Genomic DNA, 23850 nt, shown 5'->3' on the forward strand with positions numbered 1-23850 from the left:
ATCCCTGAGTATTCTAAGCCTTTCCCCTCAACTAAAGGGAAGTTGTGCCATACTTTCTATGGCTTTGAGATGTTCGGTGGTGGAGAAAAGAATGTTCCATCTAATGACCAAACAGTTTATTTCTGGAGGGAAACAAACATGAAATTTTGTTCACTGACGCCACTGGTGTTTTTATCTACAAACCATTTAGACTCAGAAGGCTCACATAAACACCACTTGGGGCTATTAAATATTAGCTTTCCCATTATATATGGGTGTACTTTAGTAAGCCAAACCAACACTAGACTTTATTTCAGAGTTTCTGTTTAGATGGTGTCCCATAAGCAATGAGTATCCAATAGGACATGGGACCTGGGGTTGTGGTCTTTAGGGCTCTGGTTCGTATTGACAATTAGATTCACAAGTGAATTTACCCACTTTCTCTTATAGGAGAGACACACTGGGTAGATGACAACTGTGAGGAAATAAAGACCCCGGAATGCCCTGCAGGGTAAGTGCATTTTAGAAATACGATGAAGTTTTATGTATTAGTCGATAAAATATCCCAGGATCTGGATGGATAAATGGTGACAAACAATGTAAAGCTGAGATCCTCTTATACAGGTAAACTTAGACTCAAGTACTTGTAAGTGATTAATCTGTCAAAAGCTAGAATGCACATCTTGAAGTAGTGAGTTTTTATTTTTTTTAAAGATTTCATTTATTTATTTTAGAGAGAGGGGAGGGGCAGAGAATAAGGGAGAAGCAGACTCCTTGCTGAGCAGGGAGCCTGATGCGGGGCTCGATCCCAGGACCCTGGGATCGTGACCTGAGCTGAAGGCAGGCTCTTAACCAACTGAGCCACCCAGGTGCCCCGAAGTAGTGAGTTTTTAAAACCTTTTCTTTTATTGCCTCTGCACATATTGAAGACTGAATATCCTCTATATTTCACCATAGCTGAAGATTTTACAAAGTATATCTAAATATCACCAGAGAAGGAAAGAAACATTTCTGGCATTGATTTATTTTTTTTTTTCAGAGTTTTTTCCTGAAGGGCTGCTTCTGCCTTTTTTGGGGGGGGGGGAGGTGGGGAGGACTACAGAACTTCTCAAAAATATCATCCAAGCTGGTAACTCCTACCAGATGCTGCAGGAACTTGACAAACTACTGAAGACTGCTTTGCTGGGCTGCAGCCAGACTTGAGTGACACCCCACGGCTCAAGTGTGACCCGCATAAGGCACTTATTACGCCTTCCAGGAAACTTTGAAAATTCATGGACCCTTAAAATGCCTGGCAGAAAATAAATTTTCAGCAAGTGTGTTTTCATTAACGTATTTGTTCAAGTGGATTTTTGTTTTTAGGCAGCACAGCCCGCGACACAAAATCCAAGTATTTTGATATTGTCTTTATTTTCATCTCCTCTTTTGGCTTTAATGAGGCACTTGAACTCCTTTGGACTTTCTGAATGCAATGGCTGTTTAAAATTTGTTCGGTTGTTTTTGTGGACAAAGCAGTCTAGTGGTAGAAGCCCCATCAAGTGGTAACAGTCACAATAAAGAACTCATCTGTAGTGTTATTCTAAGTGCTTTATCTGTGACTCATTTGAAATATACCTTATTTATTATGTGGCTTCAAATAAACTCAAGCCCGTGCTTGCTGCATTATCTTCAAACTATCAGAAAAAAAATGGTTGCACATAGTTTAGTATTCTCAAGCCTGACCGGCCAATTCCATCCTTAGACTATAACAAAGGACCTATTTTATCAGATCCTGCCCTAGTTAAATGGATCGTCTGGTCCTTTATTGATGAACTTTTTAAAGATCTTCATCAATTTTGATTATTTTTAAAGTTATTTTATGATTAAACCTAAAAGAATTCTTTTATAAGTTTTAGGGACAGGAGTGCCACCACTATAAATTTCATGCTCATTTTCTTCATTCACCCTTTCATTCATGTATTTGCTAAGCATTTATTGGAGCTCTACTATAGGTCCACAAAATAGGAAGATGAATAAGACGTAGACTCTGCATCGAAATAATGTAATATGTATATGAATGACAAAAGAGGTATGAATGAATATCTTAAAGGAATTCAGAAGTGTGAGCAGCTAACATTACAGAAGAGGAAACCTTGAGGTGGGTTTTAAGGAATGAATAGGAGTTTTCCAGGTAGCAAACGGGAGAACACTTATTCCAGGCAAATATAACAACTTTATACACCGTGAAAAACCTTGTTTGCAATGTGAGAGGCAGCAGGGGAAATCTGGAGTCCAGTCCCTTCCCTGGCCATTTTATGACCTTGGTCATTTAACTGTGGACTTTGGTTGTCACAAAGGCTATGTGGCTGGCAGCCCAGGCTTGTCCCGATATCCTCACTTGAAGATTCATCTTGGAAATTCCTGGTCCCAGTTGTGGAGAATGACTAGGCACAATGGAAACTTTGTGGCAGTACGTTTTCTAAAGCTTACTATGTTACTGTTTAAGGTTTGTTCGCCCTCCATTAATCATCTTTTCGGTGGATGGTTTCCGTGCATCATACATGAAGAAAGGCAACAAAGTCATGCCTCACATTGAAAAGCTGAGTAAGTCCTTTTCATGCTATATTCTCATCAGGATCCATGATCTGCACAGTATGCGCTCAGCTATGGGCTTTGAGAGCTGTGGACACGTGGCTTTAAATGTATTCTATTATTTGAAATACGGAAGTGATGGTAACACAAGTGTTTGATAGTTTATACAGTGGATTCCCATACGTGAAGTGACTTCTGTTGGTTCTCTTGCTCTAATGTCTGAAATTCTGTTCCTAGGGTCTTGCGGCACACACTCTCCCTACATGAGACCCGTGTACCCAACAAAAACTTTCCCTAACTTATATACTTTGGCCACTGTAAGTATTTTTTTTTTAAGACTTTATTTATTTATTTGAGAGTGAGAGAGAGAGAGTGAGCAGGGCAGGGAGGGGCAAAGGGAGAGGGAGAAACAGGCTCCCCGCAGATCAGGGAGCCCGACATGAGGCTCGATCCCAAGACCCTGAGATCATGACTTGAGCCAAAGGCAGACACTTAACGGACTGAACCACTTAGGCACCCCTGTAAGTATTTTTTCAAATGATGTAGATCCAGAGAGTGTGGATGTAGATGTCATCATGAAATGACTTAAAGGGAGATTTTAAAAAACATGTTTCTCAGTGTTCCAAGGAAATCTGTCTGTTTTCTATCTTGTCTGAGTGGGCTGTTCACAGTACATGTCTTTTACTAACTTTGTGGGGGACTGAACTTCGCTGTCACTTCAAAACTGAAAACTTTTTTTCAGGTGCCATTCTGTTTGAACATGTACATTAAACTTCTCCCAGATACCACAGGATCTGTTGTTTATTTTCTGAGTTTTCAAATGAAAATATTGACTGCTTTGTTTTAGTTTTTAGATACTCCCAATTCAACCTTGCTTTCTTCTTTAAAAACATAATTTGTTTATTTATTTTATTATTATTATGAATTTGAGGGGTTCTGGGGTAGAAGTAGAACTTAGGGAAAAGGAAAAGTGTATTTATAAATAGAAGCTTCTTTGGAGGCACATAAGTAAATTTCAATCTCCAGCTGAATTTATTGTAATAAAAGTTATTGTCATCTTATTAAATTGCAACAGTTAAAAAACCCCAAATATTAAATTTATTATCATCATGTTAAGTCTCTCAGATAGCTTATGATTAATCCATAGATAATATTCATGTTTGCTCAGACACACATGAAGTCTATATATATCTTATATAAATTTGGAAATTAAATATTTCTATAAAACCTCCTATGATAAGAAAATTTATGATAGAACTAATATATACAGATTATCATATTGGTATTTTAACAATGAATTTGCTTTTACACAAAGGGACTGTATCCAGAATCACATGGGATTGTTGGCAATTCAATGTATGATCCTGTATTTGATGCCACTTTCCATCTTCGAGGGCGAGAGAAATTTAATCATAGATGGTGGGGAGGTCAACCGGTAAGTTTTGTATTTTTTATGTATGTGTGTCTGTGCATTGAAACATTTCATCCCCGAATTTTTACCTGCAAAAAAGATGCATATAATTTCCTCATACTTAGCAATGTTTCTGTCCTTTAGTGTTGTATATATATATATATATATATATATATATACATATACATATATATATGCACATAATATCTATGTATATGTGTAAATAATGTGTATATGTGTGCATGTTCATCTGTCTGTGTGTGTATGTGTATGTGTAGGTGAGGTAATGATTATAAATGTGTGAGATGATAACTGTCTTCATTAGATGATGGTGATGGAAATGGTGACAGAAGGGCAAATTTCGGAAACATTTTGAGGAAGGAATATACAGTCAGATCTTACTGATTTACTAGATTTAGGGGTACAATGAAAAAGAGAAGTGAATGACTAGGACTACCCCCAAATTTTGGCCCAGGTACCATATGAACAGAGACAGGGAAACTTGCTGATAAAAAGGAGCTCAATGAAACCCACAGGAAATTCATGAATTCTTTTGTTTAATCCATTTTTTTGAAATTTTTGGAAGTTACATGGAAGTGGAACCCTACCTTCATTTCGGACCAGCAAATTAATACTTTGAAAGAACTCATACTGTTTACTACAGATCTAATGGATGGGCAGAAAGTAAAAAAGGATGTAGGTGGCTTTCTACATCATATTTTTCCTATGACTGTGTGCAAGGTTAGGCAACTTGATTTGGTCAGACATGAGCAAAATGGCAATGTGAAACCATGGTTGTTGAATGGGCAGAATTGAACCAAGGGTGCCCCTGGGAAGAAGGGCCAGAATCTCTGCAGGAGCACAACCCAGTATACCCAGCCGATGAAAAACATGTAGAAGAAAGATGGCAAACGGTCCCACCTTATGTCAACTCTGACTGGGGGCTGCAACTCCCTGGAGCACTGGTTAGGACAGAGGGCTGAGACCTTTGTCTATCTGCCATGACATGAAGATGGGCAGTGTCTGCACACATCCATGAATCTACCATCCCTGAGCGATCCCCTACCTGGAAATGTTTGCTCCAATCTATGGGCAAGCTAGAGAATATAAAGTCAGAAGAAAATGGTGTTGCTCTTTGATAAAAGGTCATTTGTGATTACAAAAATATATTCATGCCTAACAAATCAGCATGCAAAGTTAAACATGGGCTTCTCATTTTTTAAAAAAATAAATACTGGAAGACTTCTTCTATGTCTGTAGAAGTGTTTCTTTATAGTAGATGTTCTGATTCTGCTGTCTTTATTCAGGCTGGACTCCCAGAAGTCTGTGATGACCTAAGTTGTGAGCATAGTGAAATTTGTTTACAGGGTGGATTTCACAAAGTTTATGATAGAAGGACATTTTATGTGTAAATAAAATTATTGAAATTTAGAGTTCTGTCAAGCTGTCACTAGTTGGTTTTTTATATTAATTTTGTCATGGAAGCGAACTCCCCTGAAGAACCACAAAGGAGATAGAGATAAATAGTAATTTTATCAAATTGGATCACCTTACCCCAAGTGTTGACATTAGTTTCCCTCTGGGTTGGCATGACTCAGAAGATGAGTCCACATATTCATTAACCGCTGCAGAAACAGAGCAGAGGGAATGCTGCTAACTTGTCCAATGGAGTGAAGACTTTTTCAATTCTGTTTGCCTTTTTCCTGACTAACTCTCAATGTTGACAGATTTGACCAAGTTTAGTATTTTCCTAATGTTGACAAAGATTTACAGTGAAACTGATTTGTACTTCTATCTTCTTCTTCTTCTTTTTTTTTTAAGATTTATTTATTTGACAGAGAGAGACACAGCGAGAGAGGGAACACAAGCAGGGGGAGTGGGAGAGGGAGAAGCAGGCTTCCCGCTGAGCAGGGAGCCTGATGCGGGGCTCGATCCCAGGACCCTGGGATTGTTACCTGAGCCAAAGGCAGACACTTAACGACTGAGCCCCTCAGGTGCCCCTGTACTTCTATCTTCTTGAACAAAGGGACACCATAAACATTTCAAGGAACATAGTAGCTATAATTTAAAAACATATTTATTATTGAAATTAAGCACATACGAAGAACATATGGGCAGAAACTATAAGGAACTACAGAATAAGAATATAAGAAACTATAAATATAAGAAAAGATGAGCCTTAATAAATATTTCTTAACATTTACCTCATCTTTTCAGAGGCTGATACATTTCACAAAATAACCACTGAAAAAAATAATTGGGGTAAAGAAAATATTTATAAAAATCTTAGGTAATTAAATTAAACTCACCTTATTTTTACTGAATGATGAAACCATGAAAGACATTTGGCTAAATAATAAAGGAGTCAGAGTAAATGGTAAATAAGAACTACTCTAATCCTACTTTAAAATTTAATAGATGGGATGAGGCATTTGTATATCATCCATCTGAAAACTTGAATCTCACCATTAGGCTTCCAAAAATAATTTCTATAATTTAATTTCACCCCCCCCCCTTTATTTTCTTTTTGGTAACACGGATATAGCCATTTTAGCAAACTGGGGTCTGCTTTTAATTTGTTAATCCTCACAATGTGCTATTAAAAGTTGTCATGCACTTTATGATGCTACAATTCTCATACATATTTTAATGGGATTCCTTTTGTTGTTGTCGTTGCTTTAAAATTACTTTGTTCTCATTACAACAACTTTTTCTGAAGTTCCTTAAGCATGTTTATTTCTTTGCAAAATCTCTCTGCTATAATCCTGCAATTTCTGATAGTAAGATATCTCAGTGGGAAATTCCCTGTTTGGTTTAAATCTGGACTCAGCAAAGTGGAGAATGCATGAGACTCCAAGGGGCCCACGAAACATGGAGATTTGAGAAGTCCAACACCCCACCATGATGCAAGTCTTCCAAAGCCATAGTTTCCAGCAAGGCGTTTCTAGGAGGAGCAGGTGCGTTCTTCTCACTCCTCAAGAGGCTTGGGGTGCAGCAATTTCTGCCAGTAGTGGTGACGGAGTGAGTTGGTCCCGAGACCATCCTCGTGAATTACTGTAGCGTGAAAACACAGGAACCATGGCACATTTGAGAAAGAGACGCCAAAGAGAAGCTGGATGACATTAGAACAGGCATGGAATTCTGGGCCAAAAGGATTGACTCGATGGAAAGTGCAAGTCATTGCTAACCTCTCTTCCTGCCCATTTTATTATCCTGCTAGTGGGAGGTGTTGCTTTCTTTTCAGGAAAATTTTACTTTTTATTTATTCTGTTGTTTCTTTTCCATAGATTGCTATAAATCTGGGCTTCCCCCCCCCTTCTTTTTACTGTATCTTAACATGCTTAGGATGGACTCTGCTCTGCACTTAGGGTGCTCTAAATTCTCACCTGGCCGCTTTGCGACCAGACTCTTATTTATCTTTCAAATTTCAGTTGAACTGTCTGTCCCCAGGGAGTCACTAAGCTCTTCCAGCCCTGGCTAAGCTCAGGGACCCTCCTTTGGGTTTTCACATTATTTCTGTCATAAATTTGACCATATATTTTTGAAATTATTCACATATCTGCTTCAGACTGTGGGCCCCATGGGGGTAGAATCTCTTTATTCTCGGGCCGTAATCCACAGCCTGACACATTCAGGTGTCGCACTACTGTGTCTTGGATTGAACTTGGATTGCACTGTATCTGAGCTGTGTTTGCCTGTACTTTTTCCCCGTACTTTATCAGTTACCTTCTTCAGGCCCTAACCACCTGCAAAGAGCCACACCGGCCCACAGTCCACTCTGCTGCAGCCCCAACCCTCATATCTTAGCTTGTTCTGACTCTTGAATCTCAGTAAGTGATTTCCTGCAGCTGATGCTACAGCCCCACGCATCCCTCTGGTCTCCTAGAATTCTATTTATCCAGGCTCTGTGCTTTTGAATGCAAAGGAATAATTTCCCTGCAAAGAACTGCTAGAAAGACTACAATAGTAGCTCACGTTTTTGAAAAATGTTCTTTGCTTATTTTCTTTTTCAAAACTTCTCCCCTTCTCCTATAGCAGCATACTTTATTTAATGTGAGAAAGTGTTGGATTTCACATTTAAATCCTTCTGATTCCAGTGAGAAAGGTTTTTTTTTTTTTTAATTCCCGATAACATATCAAATAGGTACAATAATTTTCCCACTTGTTCCCTCTTCAACATGTAGTACCTGAGACCTAAATGTTGGAAACTGCCTCTAGATAAAGCCGAGCAATGGAGAAATATTGGCATTAAAGGTGGGGAAACCAAATCCAGTGTCTTGTCAGGTTATTTTTGTTGTGCTGTTTTACCAGTCTTTGAGGAAATTTATATTGCATTCAAATTCAGAGAAATACTGATTCCCTTTTCTCTGAATTAACAAGGAACTAGAAACTTCTCTCTCTCTCTTTTTCTAATAAACCCAGAGGCTTGTTCTTGCTTTTCTTTTTTCTTTCTTTTTTTTTTTTTTTGACCAGCGTTTTAGTGACTTTTTCTCTCTGTGATTACTAGATTTAACTTCTGAGTTCAGAAATAAAATATATACATATGCCCTGCAAAGGAACTTTTAGAACTACTTATGATCTGATTTAACTTAAGAACATCATGCTTCAATCTCCTACCATTTGCCTAAACCCTGATAGAATGGCTTCATTACTGCTAGGATTCTTTAGTTTGAGATTTTTAAATGTTTTTAATTTTAAATATTCTCTCATTTGTTCACTTTTTGCACTTTTCTCACCATGCTCCTACTTTTCTTTTAGAAAATATGGTCAATATGACTTGTACCAAAAGCAGGAAGAATGTTTTGATTCTTTTTTTTTTTTTTTTTTTGAGAAGAAATAAATTTTTTAAAAACATTATTTATTTGAGAGAGAGAGAGAGTGTTGCGGGGGTGGTGAGAGGAGCAGAGGGAGAGGGAGAGAGAATCCTCAAGCCGATTCCCCACTGATCGCAGAGCCTGCCACGGGCCTTGATCCCAGGACCCTGAGATCATGACCTGAGCCAAAATCAAGAGTCAGACACTCAACCGACTGAGTCACCCAGGTGGTCCAGAAATAACTTTTTTTTTTTTTTTTAACCTTTTAATTGTCTTCATGGTTCGCTTGCTTTTTACAATTGGCTATTTTTTTTCTGATTACAAAGATGTTAATTGTCACTGTAAAAATGTGGGGAAGTACAGCAAAGTATAAAGAGCACATGACCCTGACTTTGCCTTTGGGAACATTTTAGCACACTCACTTCTGCCACCCTCTCTCCCCGTGCCCTTTCCTTATACCATTGCAAAGACCCCTTCTGGTGATCTTTTCCTGTGAGGATTACTGAGCTGAAAGTTACCCGTAGGACTTCCTGTTGCCCAGATAATGTCAACATCAGCATAATTCCACAACATAACTTCTGAAAGTGCAGGCTCATCATTTGACAAAATTGCATTAAAAAATTTCCATTAGAAAACCCCAGATTAATCTCACATTTCATAACTGCCAAATATTGCCTAGTACAACTTCTTTGTAAATAGCAAGGCACTAGATTTTGTATGAAGTTGTTTGGATATGAATATACTGTGAGTCTCTGAAATGAAAATAAGTATGGAAATAGATCACTTAATATAAGAAACTGGTTGGGGCACCCAGGTGACTCAGTCCGTTAAGCATCTGACTTTTGATTTAGCCTAAGGTCATGATCTCAGGGACGTGAGATCCAGCAGGCAGGTGTGGGCTGCAAGCTCAGGCGGGAGTCTGCTTGAGATTCTCTCTGTGCCTCTGCACCCCCCCCCAAAATAAATAAGCAAATCTTTAAAAAATATATATATGTACAAGAAACTGGTCTCTCTGGGATCTGATGTGGTTTTGAGTCACCTGCGGGATGCCCAACACCTAGTTTTGAGTGCATCTTCTTGATATTGGAGGTCCTGCAACAAGAAAGAATGGACATGCCCAGGCCTGGACATTCCCTTTCCTTATAGGCCCAGCCTACGCCTCCCCCTGAAGCTCTGCCCCAGTTTCAAATGACCAATGCAAACTCTACAAAGTAAGACGGTGCATAGGAAATTTCTTTTTACTTGCCCGGCATTGCATTTTCCCATCTCTAGAGGCAGTTGGGGTGGGTGGAGGGCGGGCTCTCGTTCTCTCTCGAGAGGAGGGATAGAGCGCAGGGCTTGAAACTTGGCGGACCACGTAGACCAGCAACAAACTACCAACACTCTAGATCTGGATCTGGATCTGGATCTCATCAGGCTCAGCCTGGATGAGCGAATTTATATGAAAATAAGAAAGGACAGAGAGCTTCCAGGCAGATTGCATGCTTATGATCAGCATTTAAATATGACATAGGGAGTTGTGGAAGAAACTGTGACTACTATAGAAATTGATGAGGAAATATACGAAGAGATATATAAATCAATAAAACGGAATATTCCTGATGCTTTGTCTGGGGAGATGGTGTTGTACTAGGTGCCCTCCATTAAGAGTTGGCTGAAACAAAGAATTTATCATGTATGGAATATAGGAGACTTTTTGCATGCGTTTTCAAATGTAGAAGACATTCAAAAGAGGAGCCGAGATGCCCTTCAACAGATGAATGGATAAACAAGATGTGGTCCATATATACAATGGAGTATTACTCAGCCATCAGAAAGGATGAATACTTACCATTTGCATCAACATGGATGGAACTGGAGGGGATTATGCTAAGTGAAATAAGTCAAGCAGAGAAAGACAATTATCATATGGTTTCACTCATATGTGGAACATAAGGAATAGTGCGGAGGACCACAGAGGAAGGAAGAGAAAAATGAAGGGGGGGGGAAATCATAAGGGAAGATGAACCATGAGAGACTATGGACTCTGGGAAATAAACTGAGGGTTTCAGAGGGGAGGGAGGTGGGGGGATGGGTTAGCCCAGTGATGGGTAGTATTAAGGAGGGCATGTATGGCAATGAGCACTGGGCGTTATATGCAAACAATGAATCATGGAACACTACATCAAAAACTAATGAAGTACTGTATGGTGACCTACATAACATAATAAAAAAAATCCATATAAATAAAAAAAAAAACAAAAAAGAAAAGAGAAACCTAAGTAAATTTTGATATTAAATGACCAAGGATTCTTCCACTCCCAAAATGAATTGATTGGCAGATAACTCAAAAATTCATAAACTAAAGGTCATTTTTTTTCCCTAACCCTTTCAAAAATGTGATCACCAAGAAAAAAAAAATGAATGAATGGACACATTTTGAATCGTGGTTGGCCCAGGGACTCCCAGCATGCCAGAATTTGTCCGTAAAATGGAAGGATACTCTGAACCAAACTCTGCTAGGGCGCTCAGAGCAATCTGAGATCCTTATCTCTATGACCCATCCCTATGGGAGGAGGGCACCACCTCCCCCATGCTGACATTCGCTAGGCAGCTCACACCTCCTCCAGTCTGAGAGGGCTCTGCATGCTCTCCTGCCCATCCCTTACTTGCCCGCTGCAGCAGCTGTGATTTTGCGAGGCTGGAGATCTTCAATTCCTCTGCAGAGGTTTGGGAATCTGCAGAATTCCCCCAGGCCGGACGTCCCAGACCCTTCTGAAAACACGGCCAACCTCATGGAGGCCCCACACATCCCAATTTCCCCTTTCCTCAAAACCCAGAGGTTTTCACCGGAGTCTGTAAGACACTCTGGAAATCTGGATACAATGAAACCAGAAAAGCTCCTGCTGGCTGCAATTCCTAGACCATTTTTGCTTGGGTCTTAGAACAAACGAGCCACATTTCTTCCTGTTTGCCTCCTGAGGGGCGGGGGGAAGGTTCTTCTTACAGACTTATGTTCAGTGGGACACTGGCCATCCTAAGCTGTTTTTAATGTTCCTAGAATAATTGGATTATATTTCTTTCCATTGCATAATAATTGAGATTAAAATTGATCCAGTGTTCACCAAATGCTAAGACACTGCTTTAAGGACTTTAAATGTATTAACTCATTAAAGCTTAGAATAATCCCATGTGCTAGGTGATATTATCTACATTGTAAAGGAAACTGAAGCCCAGAGAGCTTAAGGAATTTACTGGAGGACTGCACAGTTGGTGAGTGACAGAGGAAAGGCTTAGAACCCAGCGATCTGGTTGTAGAGCTCAGGTTCTTAACCACCGAATCTTCTGCCTCCCAAAAGCATGCACTGGAAAGAATATTTTAAAAGCCTAAATGAAATGCTTGGTTCACCTAACTTATCCCAGGAGCTTATTCCTAAAATTCCATTTATTGAAAGGCTAAATAAAAGATACATGGGAAAATCTCAGAATAAAAAAAGGCTTTTTTCACCCTTTTCATTTACCTGGTTTAAAACAAAACAAGACAAAGCTAGGTTCCAAGATTCCGGCATCTGTGTGCCAAATTGGGGTTCTCCTCTGTAGGCTTTCAATAGTACAGGAAACATATGGTCCACTCCTGGGTCCTTTGATGAGCAGAATTGCGTCATGTAAGTGAAATATTCAAAACAATGATCAGAAAAGACAGGTACAGAAGAGACTTTTGAGATGAAATAGGAGTTAAAAATGCCACTAGAATCATAGCAGAGCTTTTGAAAGCTTTTGCAGAGAATGTATTGAATGACATTTATGGAAATAATGATTCTGACTTCCAGATGTGAAAAGAGAATGATTGCAAATAATGTGAAATTTATCGTAGGGTGTGGGTAAAGTATAAGATATCTGATCTAATATATTTTAAAAACTTTTCTTCTTTGACCAAAACTCAGAACACATTATAAGCCTCTTATATTTTCCTCATTAGCTATGGATTACAGCCACCAAGCAAGGGGTGAAAGCTGGGACATTCTTCTGGTCGGTGTAAGTTATCTTTATTTTGTCAATGTTTGTAAAATTACAATTATGATTTAGCTTATGAAACATGAATTCAATTCGATTTTATTTCAGTTAAATATAAAAGAACTCGAGCTTTTGAATATTTTCTGATTGAAAATAATCTTCCAAGTATTTTTTTTTAGAGGTCTTCCCTCTCTTTTTTTCCCCATCTTTTCTTAATAGAATGTAAAGAAGACTTTCTCTTCTTCTTGTCATCCTTAAGATTTTTCTGTCCCTGTTGATAGGTTTTGGTAACTTACCTTCTAGGGAATGTATATTTCTCTTAGACTATTTATTGCTGTGGTTTGCATTATCATTTTCTGTAAATATATTATAACATGCTATATTTATTTTGGTTCACAACATTAAAAGTCTAGTGTGGTCTCAGACAGCTGATGTAGTGGTCTAGAGATTGGAAATTCCAGACAGGAGACAAGGAGAAGCCTCTGTTTCCACTCCATTTTCCACTGAACTCTAGGATTTCCCTAATAAGAAAAATGGAACTACTTCTCTTCCCCACAGAGGTAATGGGGGGATTAGTAGTTAATGTTCATAAAATAGTCTTAAGATGAAACTTACCTAATAAAAGTGTCAACATGTTAATTATTTTTAAGGCTCCTTAGTAAGAAAAGGAATCTGTTTCAACTTTCATGGGGATTTTGTTCCCACTGAGATGTTCTTTCCATCTTTTTTTTTTTTTAACCACCTAAAGCTGTTTCCATATTTGCTTCTTATGCCTTAACAAAAATCTGACTATTCTATAATAGTAGTGTGCTGAGAGCAATCACAGGTTCAAATTAATCCAGAATGGGACCATCTATATTCTCCAAATTCAGGAATAAAAGTAGCTTTTTCAGATTTGAAGGACTAAATTGCAAGGTTTGGTGATTTGAAGGTAAGACAGAGTGACCCTGTAAAAGTCTCCTTTTCCCACCTATTTTTTTTTAAAGAAGTTTTCTGAGTTGAGAATTAAGTGTGGGTATGTTAGAAATGACACATAAATGACATGTTGATCTACCAATTTAACCCTTGACTGTCATAGATGCTTACAGAAATGATTTCTTTTGCCCCACGACATATTTGCTTGGCAGAATGGAGAGGGGCCAACAACATAATTAATACTTAGTCCCCACCCTTACCACCCCCCCCCCCCCCGAAACTGCTGCAAAGCTTCGTTGAAAAGGCCCAGTGTTCTGATTTGGAATGGCAATTTTCTCCATCCATTTCAAGCTACTTATAAGAAGGTAGCTTTTGTGTGCTCTAAAGATGTCCTTAGTTTTGCTTTGCTTCTCGGGCTATTGTTCTTTTACCTCTGTATTCTGGGAGTGACTTGGATTTAGCTTTTTTCTTTCTTTTTAAAAAAAATCTTTTTATAACTAAACAAACAAACAAACAAAGCAAACCAGGGTCATACTTTCAGTTATTTAATGGAGTATACGTCAGGGGAATCAACACATGGTACATTCTGAAAATTCTTAAATTTAAAACCAGATTCAGACCACGGATTTAGACTTTGAAGGCCATCTTTTTAACGTGGCTCCATAATGCAACCTAGAATTATTCTTGCTTTTTAAATGATAGCATTTTATTCCAAAGTAATCCTCAGCTGACGCACTATGACATTTTGTGTGTGTGTGTCAATTCATGTTCAAAGGCAGCAATTCCCTGTATGTCTGAGTGTTTAGATCGATTCTAATCCCAGCCCTGCCACTTCATAGATGCTGACCATGAACAAGTGATGAAATCTCTCAATAAATTAATGTCATAATCTTAAAATGGCAACGGTAGCATCTTTATCATAGGGTGTTGTGAAGATAGCATGGGCTAACTTAGTGGGTGCTTAGAGGGTGCTTAGTACATGGAGAGCAACCGATAAATGGTATTTGTTTTCTAATTCACATCATCTCTTTCAACATTGACCATACGATGACGATATGTGTCCTAAGGTAATTTGTTCCTCTTTAACACTAAATGCCTTATCTAGTCCTTCATTCTCCATTCCTCCTTTTTGTTTTTTTTTCAATTTTTTCTTTTTCTGACCATATCTGATGTACTTGGTCTCATGACAAGTTCTCTATCAAACGGTGATGGTGAAGACAGCCGCATGAGCTCCATTTTCCTCTCTGTTCGGACATACACTCTTCCTTTGCCATGTCTGTTTGTGATGTCTCTGTGTTGTATTTTAAACACTAATGGCAAGGGGCCATGTCTTTTTGGTTCCTGGGCAATTTCGTAACGATGATCTAGAACTCCTAGGAAAGTTAGAGACCACTTTGTCCAACTCCTCACTGGCGAGATTACAACACTGTGGCTGAGAGAGGTAAAGTGTTGTGCCCAGGGTCACACTTAGGATGGATACTCAGGCCTCTACAGTTCCCCCTCTCTGGTTCTTACCACACACACACACATACTCAGCCCCTGCCCAGAAAGTGACAATCACCTGCTTACCTCTCTAAGCAGAGAACAGTGACTCCTCTGTTAAGTGTCTTTTTAGTAGGAATATTTTGTATCTTTATTTACATTCACACAAAAGCCTCGAACGTAATATACATTTAACAAATATTTCATGAATGAGTGTGTTGTCTCTGTGGACCTGTGAATCCAGTACATAATGACAAAAGCTAACATTCTCTAAACTTGATGTGCCGGGCACTATCCAAAATGCTTTTGTGTATTCTCTCTTTTAATCCTTACAACAACCTTGTGAGATAAGAACTATTATTATCCTCATTTTATAGAGGCACTGAAAGGTGAAGTAACTTGGCAAAGTCTCATCACCAACATATGTTGGAGTCAGGATTCAACCCAAGCCTTCTGGCCTTGGAGCGGACACTCTTATTCCCTGCCCGCTACTGGGTGAGCACCATATCCAGCAGAGGTGTTAGAAGATGCGTGCTCTGAGCTCCACACAAATTCTATTAGCTTGTATTTTTCCGTTGGCGTCAAGCAAGTCCATCAGAGTCCATTTTTGTGACTTAACACCAATTACATAATATAAAGCAGCTTGGAGGTAGGTAGTTAAGTGAGGTAAAATGGAAGGGCTACGGCATTTGCTTTTTTCTAAGTTAGGAAAGAATTCTAAATATGTAATTATTTTGTTCAGATCCAAGGGATTTCTGAGGCTGATGAATTAAATAACTGAAGTGATTAACTTGGCTTTGCTGTGCTTATTTCTAATTCAATTATAGGATATAATAAACAGGGTCCCATTTATTCAAGAGTGTTGGATTTTGTTTAAATCAGGACTCCATTTTATGGTAAACATGATTTTCTGGGCTGGTGGGATCGTTCTAGACGGAGGGGGGCCAGAGGAATGACAAATCTCCAATCTATGAGAGTTGGTGGGGGTGGCTGGTGGGGGTGGGCATGGGGGAAGAGCTCCTTCATTAGAGCTCCTGCCAACTCGAGGCTTCTGCCATGGCTCTGAAGATTTGTCTTTCCCTGGCTTGCTCTTGTTCATGGCCACCAAGAGTAAAAGTTTACATGGCTCACCAGCATCCCACAGTAAGTTTTTAGGAGAGTTTATTTTTTAGAGCAGTTTTAGGTTCATAGCAAATTGAGTGGATGGTACAGAGAATCCTCATATACCCCCTGTCCCCACACACGCACAGCCTCCCCATCATCAGTGAGCCCCACCAGAGTGGTGTGTGTGTTACAACCAATGAACCTACATTGACACATCATTATCACCCAGGGAACGTAATTTATACTAGGGTTCGCTCTTGGCCACAATAATTTTTACTAACCACAATTAAACTTGGGCTTTAGTTTGAGTTCATCATAAACAAGCTCTAATGTCCGGTCTCGGATGGGGAGCAGACAAGCATGTTGTGCTCCTTGTTAGGAAAGAATGAGCAAAATTTCCCCATAAATAAAAACATCACTCTACTTGTGAGCATCTTAACGAAACTCAGCTCAGGCTACAGCACTATCATGTTAGCTGAGAGCTCTTGAAGCTTTTGCCAGATTTTGGGTAATTATATTTCAACAGAGGAATGAGACTTAAACACAAAAGTCGTTGTGGATGAAGATTATACCCTTTTTGTCAGTCTCATAATTATATGTGCCTATTCTTGATAGATCTTTATAGAGCTAGAAGAGAATTTCAAGACTACCTTTCCTAACCCCTTATTTTATAGAGGAAGAATGTAAAGTTTCAGATTAAATAACATTTCTAAAGTCATATAGGTCTTTAGAGATAGAGTGATAACTCCTTATGATCATTAATAAAAATAAAGGTTTTTTTGGAACGTACCATGTGCTAGGCACTGTACATGCCTTTTGCCTGTCTTGTCTCATTTTTTTTTTAGATTTTATTTACTTATTTAAGAGAGAGAGCATGAAAGGGGGGAGGAGCAGGGAACCTGACACAGGGCTCAATCCCAAGACCCTGAGATCACGACCTGAGTTGAAGGCAGACACTTAACCGACTGAGCCACCCAGGCGCCCCTGTCTTGTCTCATTTTATCCTTACAATCAAGTTGTATGCAGTGTGTTTTGCTATTATCTTTCCTTTACTGAGGTATAAACTGAGGCCCACAGAGGTCAAAAGAGGTCACACCACCAGCAAGATACCGATTGGGGATATAAGTCCTGGTCCCTCTGTGGCCACAGCTAATGGCTTTACTCACTAAATGGTGATGTTTTTGAGCCCAGGGTCTTTCTGTCTGGAGCAGAGCCTCTGATCAACAGTGCAGGTTCCTTCATTCGACTGTGAATCAGAGTTTCCAGTCTCATCGTCTACGGCTAAGGTTGAGCAATAAGTATGTTGCAAATGGAGTGGAAGTTTAAACACTAATTCGAAAGAGGGCCTTTTACGACAACGAAGTGAAAACAGATGGTGGTAAATAGAGAGCCCGTGGCCTGGGTGCCAGAGCAAACACTCAGCAGGCTGGAGTTTGTGGAACTGCGACCTCACATCATGCTTTGCTTGTCATGCCCCCCCCAGGGTCATCCCTCATGAGCGGAGAATATTAACCATCCTGCAGTGGCTCACCCTGCCAGACGACGAAAGGTATTTGTTTCTGTCCCCCTGACTTGCCCTCTTCTTTCTTCAGCATGTCTCCATCCTAGGTTAGAACTGGGTGAAGACTAGATGGGCACAGTGGAGGTGAAGTATTACTAAGTTTTGTGGTTCTCAGCCTTGAGGGTTACTTCCCTAAGAAGGATATGGCAGACATAGGCCACTGGGGACTGTTTAGTTACAGGGATTAGTACAGCCATTCATCCTGGCCGCTAGAGCAGAGCTCCAGGGGGTTCCTGGCTTTGATAAATAAACCCACAGCAGCATCCCTAGGACTGGGGAAGCAGTAAGACTGACTTCTCACTCTAATGGAGATGTTCTTTCAGGCCGCAGGCCACGAGGTCCATGTGACTTTTCACTGGGCTCTATTATCTTGAGGATCAAAAACCCGAGTATGTGTTAAGATAATCCTTTGTGACTTTTGCTCCCTGAAGGTGGTACCAGGCAGCTAGCACAGTGGGAGTACTGTGGGGGGTGGTGGATGTGGGAAGAATAGAATCTGCCCCCCTACCCCCGAAAAACAAGAAAGAGATATTTTACGTGTTACGACGAACAGTGGTTGGGAGATTAGTTAACTTGATTTGAGAGGAGTTTTTCCTCAATGTGTAAGGGAAACTTGATATTCTTTGTTATGTGGTTTGGGGGAGATTCTGAACCTTCCAATTTTCCCGTAGGCCTTCGGTCTATGCCTTCTATTCCGAACAACCTGATTTCTCTGGACACAAATATGGCCCTTTTGGCCCTGAGGTGAGTAACTTATCATCTGCCTGAGGAGAACTTCTGCCCCTGGGCTACTGGCTGGATTTCTGGATTTGTACAAAGTCTCTTGGGTATTTGCATCTGTAAGGTTTATACATAGTCAAAGAACTACAAGGCTAAAAATCTTAAACATACCTGTTTCTCTTGCAGGAATTTCAGTTCAGATTGATTTGATATTCAAATATATCCTAAACTTGGTGTTCATAGGAGGGGTTTATGCCATCCCGGAAGGCATCAGTCAGAAGGTATAGGATCAGGCAGGGTTGGCATTTGCCGTCCCTGGGATAGAAATGGAAAGACATCTGGAGTTGAAACCTGCAAAACAAAACACTCCAACTGAATTTCAGTTCCTTTAAAATAATTATGCAGTTCAGAGAGGGTAGGTCAGCTAACTAGCTCTAACAGCCTTAGCAGGTACAATCAACCTGGTATATGTTCTAGCATTGGACGCTTTTTTATTTGATAAATTTTGACATCAGTAGATATACCTGTGAAACTATCACCACAATCAAGACTGTGAACATATCCATCACTCCCAAAAAAGAAATTAATTCTTAATCAAGAGAAATGCACTACTGAATGAATCTATTTAGCAGAGCAATGTCATGCTCTTTTATCAAACAGTCAGGAATCTTGGTTGAAAACCATCTGTTTGTTAGATGATATCCAGTATAATTTCAAATTCAGAGACGGGAAAGAGATGGTTGTATTTGACGATGTCCCTCAGTCATCTGGAGATGGAAATCTTCCTGGTGTTGCAGCCTAGATCATTTTAAAACAGGATGGGATTTGCAAATCTAACATGATTTCCGTCTCTCATTCTAACTAGAGTGGTAAGGTCTACATCAACATACTCAAACTTGATTTGGGAGGACAAATCATTTCAAAAACTCTGCTGATGGAAACTGCCTCCCATTCTTTAATAGCCTATGACGGCACCATTGGTGATAATTAAGTTCACTGTGTTCAGCATAAGATTGAGTAGGAAATACAGAGAAGTGTGGCTTGGTTTAAATATTTTTGAGCAAAATGCTGCATATCTAGCCAAAGGCAGTAAATACTGAATACACCAAAAATACCCAAGTATTTTTGAATGTTTTAACATCAATTCTGTGGTGATTTTTTTCAAACACTGGAAAGTAATGGCTATGTGAAAGCATTCTTAGTTTGCCTTAAATCACTGCAGTTATATAAGTCTAATGCTCTTTTTCCTATCTCTTTGATGTTTAACGAGTGTTGCATGATTATGAAACACAAATGATAAATTGAGATAAACATCTGCATGAAACACAAATCTTACTCTCACCAGTGCAAGCATGGCTGTTTTATCTTTAGGATGACTTTCTTTGAGATTAATCTAAAATGAACCAAAGGAACCACATTTTATTAAAATGTTAAAAAAAAAATCCTAAGCAGATCCATGTGCCTTATTTAAAAGTTGAACTTTGCTTGGATAATATCCCCTTAAAGACAGTATGGCGTAGACAAGCCAGAGGTTGGTATAGCCATTCTTTTAAAAGCAGGAGGCTGGTGCCTAAAGAGGTGTGGGGTGGCTCAGGTCACCTGGTCGTTAAATGGACTTAGAGGCAGAATCTCAGAGCTCCTGGGTTCTTCCCATGGAACACTTTAAACCTCTAGGAGATAAGCAGAGTGATCAGGTAAATAACAATGTTTGATTCAAACGGAAGATTTTCTTTATGTCAAAAGTTGGCTTTTTACAATATAAATAGGTGGAACTCTCATAATCCTCAGTTCTTTAAAAGTTATACCACTCAGCAATAAGCGTTCTTGATCCAGGAACATCTCTGGATTTCTAATATGTGTAGTTTAGTTTGTAATTATGTACTTAAAAGTGTATGTGTGTGTGTTTTAATCAAGAAATAAGCTGAAAAGTTTTTTTTTAAGTACTGAGCAGTGATATATGGAACATGATATAGGATGCTTGAATTTGTTGTAATGATGGTGCTGTGCTCAGGGTTGCTCAGAAATATATAGAGATTTTTTTCCCCTCTAGAATTTTTGAGTTAAGACTTGGAAGTATTCATGCTATGTTCTTTCTAGTATTAATACTTCTCGTAAACTGGGATATTCTCATGTATCCACTGGGTAAAACACTCTTAATTGGATATCTTGGAATGTATCTTCAGTTGTGATAACCAATAATCTGACCATTTTCTTCTAATAAAGCAAGGAATATTTTCAGATATCAACTATTTTTCGTTTGGTTCTAGGAATCTTATTTTTACTGAATGAAAAGCAAAACCGTTTACACTTTAAAAACATGCAACCAAAGCAAGCCAGCAAAACCTCTCTTCTGTAATCAACTAATTGGTTTCTATCAATTATATACATGTGGAATGTGTATAAAGACTTTACGAGCCGAAATATTATTTATAAAATCAGTAACATGTCCTCATTTACATCTAATGAGAAAATACTTTGCATTTGAAGTTTAATTGAAAAAAATTCAATCTGGCAGAATGTTATGTGCTACAACGCAGTTGAAATCTGTGCTTTATTCGCTTAATATCCGAGTATACTTTTTTTAGGATGATTCCCAAAGGCTATTAAAATGAGATGACCAAACACTGGGCTAATAGCTTCAAGAAATGGTGTATTGCTCCTGGTTTCCTAGTGTAATGGTGAATGTTCAGAAACATGCTTGCTTTTGATTATTGGCGCAATCTTTTTCTCTTTGACCTTCTGTGCTTTCTCTGTGACTCCTCGTTCGGCTGCTATTCCAGGCCTAGAGGCAGAGCTTTGGCTGGCTAGTTACTACCTTCAGATGGCAAAGTATCCTCCTGAAAAGCAGGGAAATTTGCCCCTCTACCTTCCATCTTCTTAATAACCTCAGGCTAAATCTTCTAAAGTCAGACTAAAGTATGGCTGGTCAGTGAAAACCTAGCTTTCGTCTACCTCTAACATTTGAAGAAGGAACTACATGCAATGTAATCCCTGGATGAAAACTCATTTTGGCTAAATTCTATCTCTCCCGCTGCTCCTCTAACCTCCTGCAACCAGAAGGACCCGCTTGTGGAGTCTTCTGAATGTTGAGGTCTCTTGCAAACGGCCGAGTGTCTGATGGGCAGATGAGCGCTAGCTGAAATGTGTTCAGTGACCATGAACTGGGAAACCCTCTTTTTCTTTTGCTTCTCTTCTCATGGAGAACTGCCTGAATACTAGACGCATTTAAAAAACCAAACCAAACCGGAGTCCGTGGGGCTGGGTCTTCCCATCGCTCTGCCAGAGAGAGGATGCGGTAGAAAAGCCCTTGCAGTCGCTTGCTCTGGAAATGGTGACCTGGCATGGCGGATGGCCTCCTTCTTGGATACACTAACATTGTTCCTCCTTCCGTCCCTTCCCGCATCTGAATGATTCTCGGAGCAGTCCCACTGAGAGAGACTCAGCTAGGGAGACATCAGGGCTTGCTGCTTTAATTCACCTTTGCACCATCAGCAAATCAGGGGCCTGTTTTTCTCTAGCGTTTGGAAGTCCCAAAAGGGACTTATCTTCCTTATTCAGCTTCTGTGTCAACCTTTACTGCTTTCTAGATTTTTCAAAACAGGATGCATAGTATTAACACTCACTCCTCCCAAGAAGGGGGTTTCTGATAGGAAGAGTATAAGCACGTAGATTCTTTCTTCATATGTAGACCAAGATGAAGAGATCTGGATGATTTTTTGCATTTTACCTAATTTTACAAGATAATTTTTAAAAGACAGTTTTCTTTATGTTTATCTCTTGGCTTAAAATTCCTCTGTACTGAAAACCTAAATTATCAGTGAGAAGTTCTCTCTCCTGCTGAAAGTCCTGATTTGTGTAAGTACACATTCATGACCAAGGAGGATTGCTTATTATTTATGTTTCACTCCCTCCTTGGTTTAAAATTTTTTTCCCCTAATCCTCGCCAATACCTTGCTTTGATATACACTGGTGGTGTGAACAGATATCCATCAGATTCTGAATTGGAGCCACCTACATGAATCCCATTGTCACCTTGAAATGACCAAATGGCTAGTGTTCTATTTGGTTTTCTTCTAGTACTTTAAAAATGGAGAGCTTCGCATAACCAAGGACCAGTCTCTCCCTAAGGCGGGAGTTATGGAATGCAGAACTGTATGTCACCTTCAGGTGTAACCACGAGTAGGCTCCTCAGCCCAAGAGAAAGCCACGTGACTAGATTCTCTTAAGCCATATTCTTGCTCTCGGTGAAGAAACTGACAGCAGTGTCAAGATGGATTTAGGAGGCTTCTCTCTGTAGAGTTCCCTGAATCATTCCTCATGCCCACCTTTTCTCACTTAAAGAGCCTCAGTTTTTCTAACTAAGGCTCTGCTGACCCCAGATGGCAAAGTGTGAGCTTTATTATCTGACCCAGAGGGACAGACGACTTCTGAGTCCAGACATCTCTATCCGCCAGTACAGGAGAGTAGTTATGGCTCACCTCTTACTCCGGCTAAGAGACCTAAGAGGAAGGTTACCCCTAAGAGGAGACAGGAAAGACCAGTTGCTCCTCCAAAGAAAAGAAGAAGAAAATTACATAGGATGGATCATTATGCTGCGGAAACTCGTCAGGACAAAGTAAGTTTATCTATTGTTCCAAAGCTTTGCGGCGGGCAGGTCTGAGTCGAAGGTTTCCTTCCGTGCCTTGGTTTGAAAATCAGCTGAATAAGTTTCAGAAAAACTCTGGTTGCGTCATCCTTGGCTTGGAGTCCAGAAGAATCTGATACTTCAGAGGTTAACATTAATGTGAAGACCTCCTGAACTTTCAGCAAGACAGGAAAAAAGAACCTTCTACTTTCTTTAGAGTTAGTTGCCCTAAAACTGGTATTAACATTTAGGCTTGAATGAATATTAGGAAGGCTGCTGGATTTGCTTGCACTTATTCATGGAATCTGTTACAATGCTTTGTAGGCTTGGTTCCTGAGAACAATCCAGAAAAGCAGCGAGGAGATTCTTCAAAGACAATGTAAATTATAACTCAACAGAAAATTGGCTTAGATTAGTGGTTTGTACCTTCAGAGTTCAGAAAAGGTCTTAGGTTATAGCCAAGGGAATAGCTGAGACAGAAAAAGAGAAAACAATGGATAGTTGGAATTGTGTGTATTTTCTCATAGAGACCTGAGTGATGTTTCCTCTTTTCAGTACATTCAGAACAGGCTGTAAGTTGTCACTTCTCTTGAAACCTTCAGATACCTCCGAGGTACTGTCTTGCTTAGGACTATTTGAGCTAATCACTGAGGAGGTCCTGGATTTCAGCTGAGCT

The 23850-nt window shown here is 39.5% G+C and overlaps 1 protein-coding gene and 1 pseudogene across 11 annotated transcripts in view; both read left to right on the plus strand.

Moving 5' to 3' along the window:
• The window catches only part of ENPP2 (ectonucleotide pyrophosphatase/phosphodiesterase 2), a 144641-nt gene that overhangs the window by 80385 nt on the left and 40406 nt on the right, over nucleotides 1-23850 (plus strand). For 10 of the 11 annotated variants that reach the window (XM_078072065.1, XM_078072068.1, XM_078072066.1 and 7 more), the window contains exons 5-11: nucleotides 430-490; nucleotides 2465-2562; nucleotides 2788-2867; nucleotides 3866-3985; nucleotides 12734-12789; nucleotides 17753-17818; nucleotides 18502-18574. In XM_078072065.1, coding sequence (XP_077928191.1) covers nucleotides 430-490; nucleotides 2465-2562; nucleotides 2788-2867; nucleotides 3866-3985; nucleotides 12734-12789; nucleotides 17753-17818; nucleotides 18502-18574 — 554 coding nt within the window. Of the gene's footprint in view, nucleotides 1-429; nucleotides 491-2464; nucleotides 2563-2787; nucleotides 2868-3865; nucleotides 3986-12733; nucleotides 12790-17752; nucleotides 17819-18501; nucleotides 18575-23009; nucleotides 23166-23850 lie in introns of all 11 variants that reach the window. The other variant, XM_036080395.2, reaches the window with a different exon arrangement.
• Nucleotides 10118-10725, plus strand: LOC118528159 (U6 snRNA-associated Sm-like protein LSm3 pseudogene; annotated as a pseudogene).

Source organism: Halichoerus grypus, chromosome 5 (assembly GCF_964656455.1).
Source record: "Halichoerus grypus chromosome 5, mHalGry1.hap1.1, whole genome shotgun sequence".
NCBI classification, from domain to species: Eukaryota; Metazoa; Chordata; class Mammalia; order Carnivora; family Phocidae; genus Halichoerus; species Halichoerus grypus.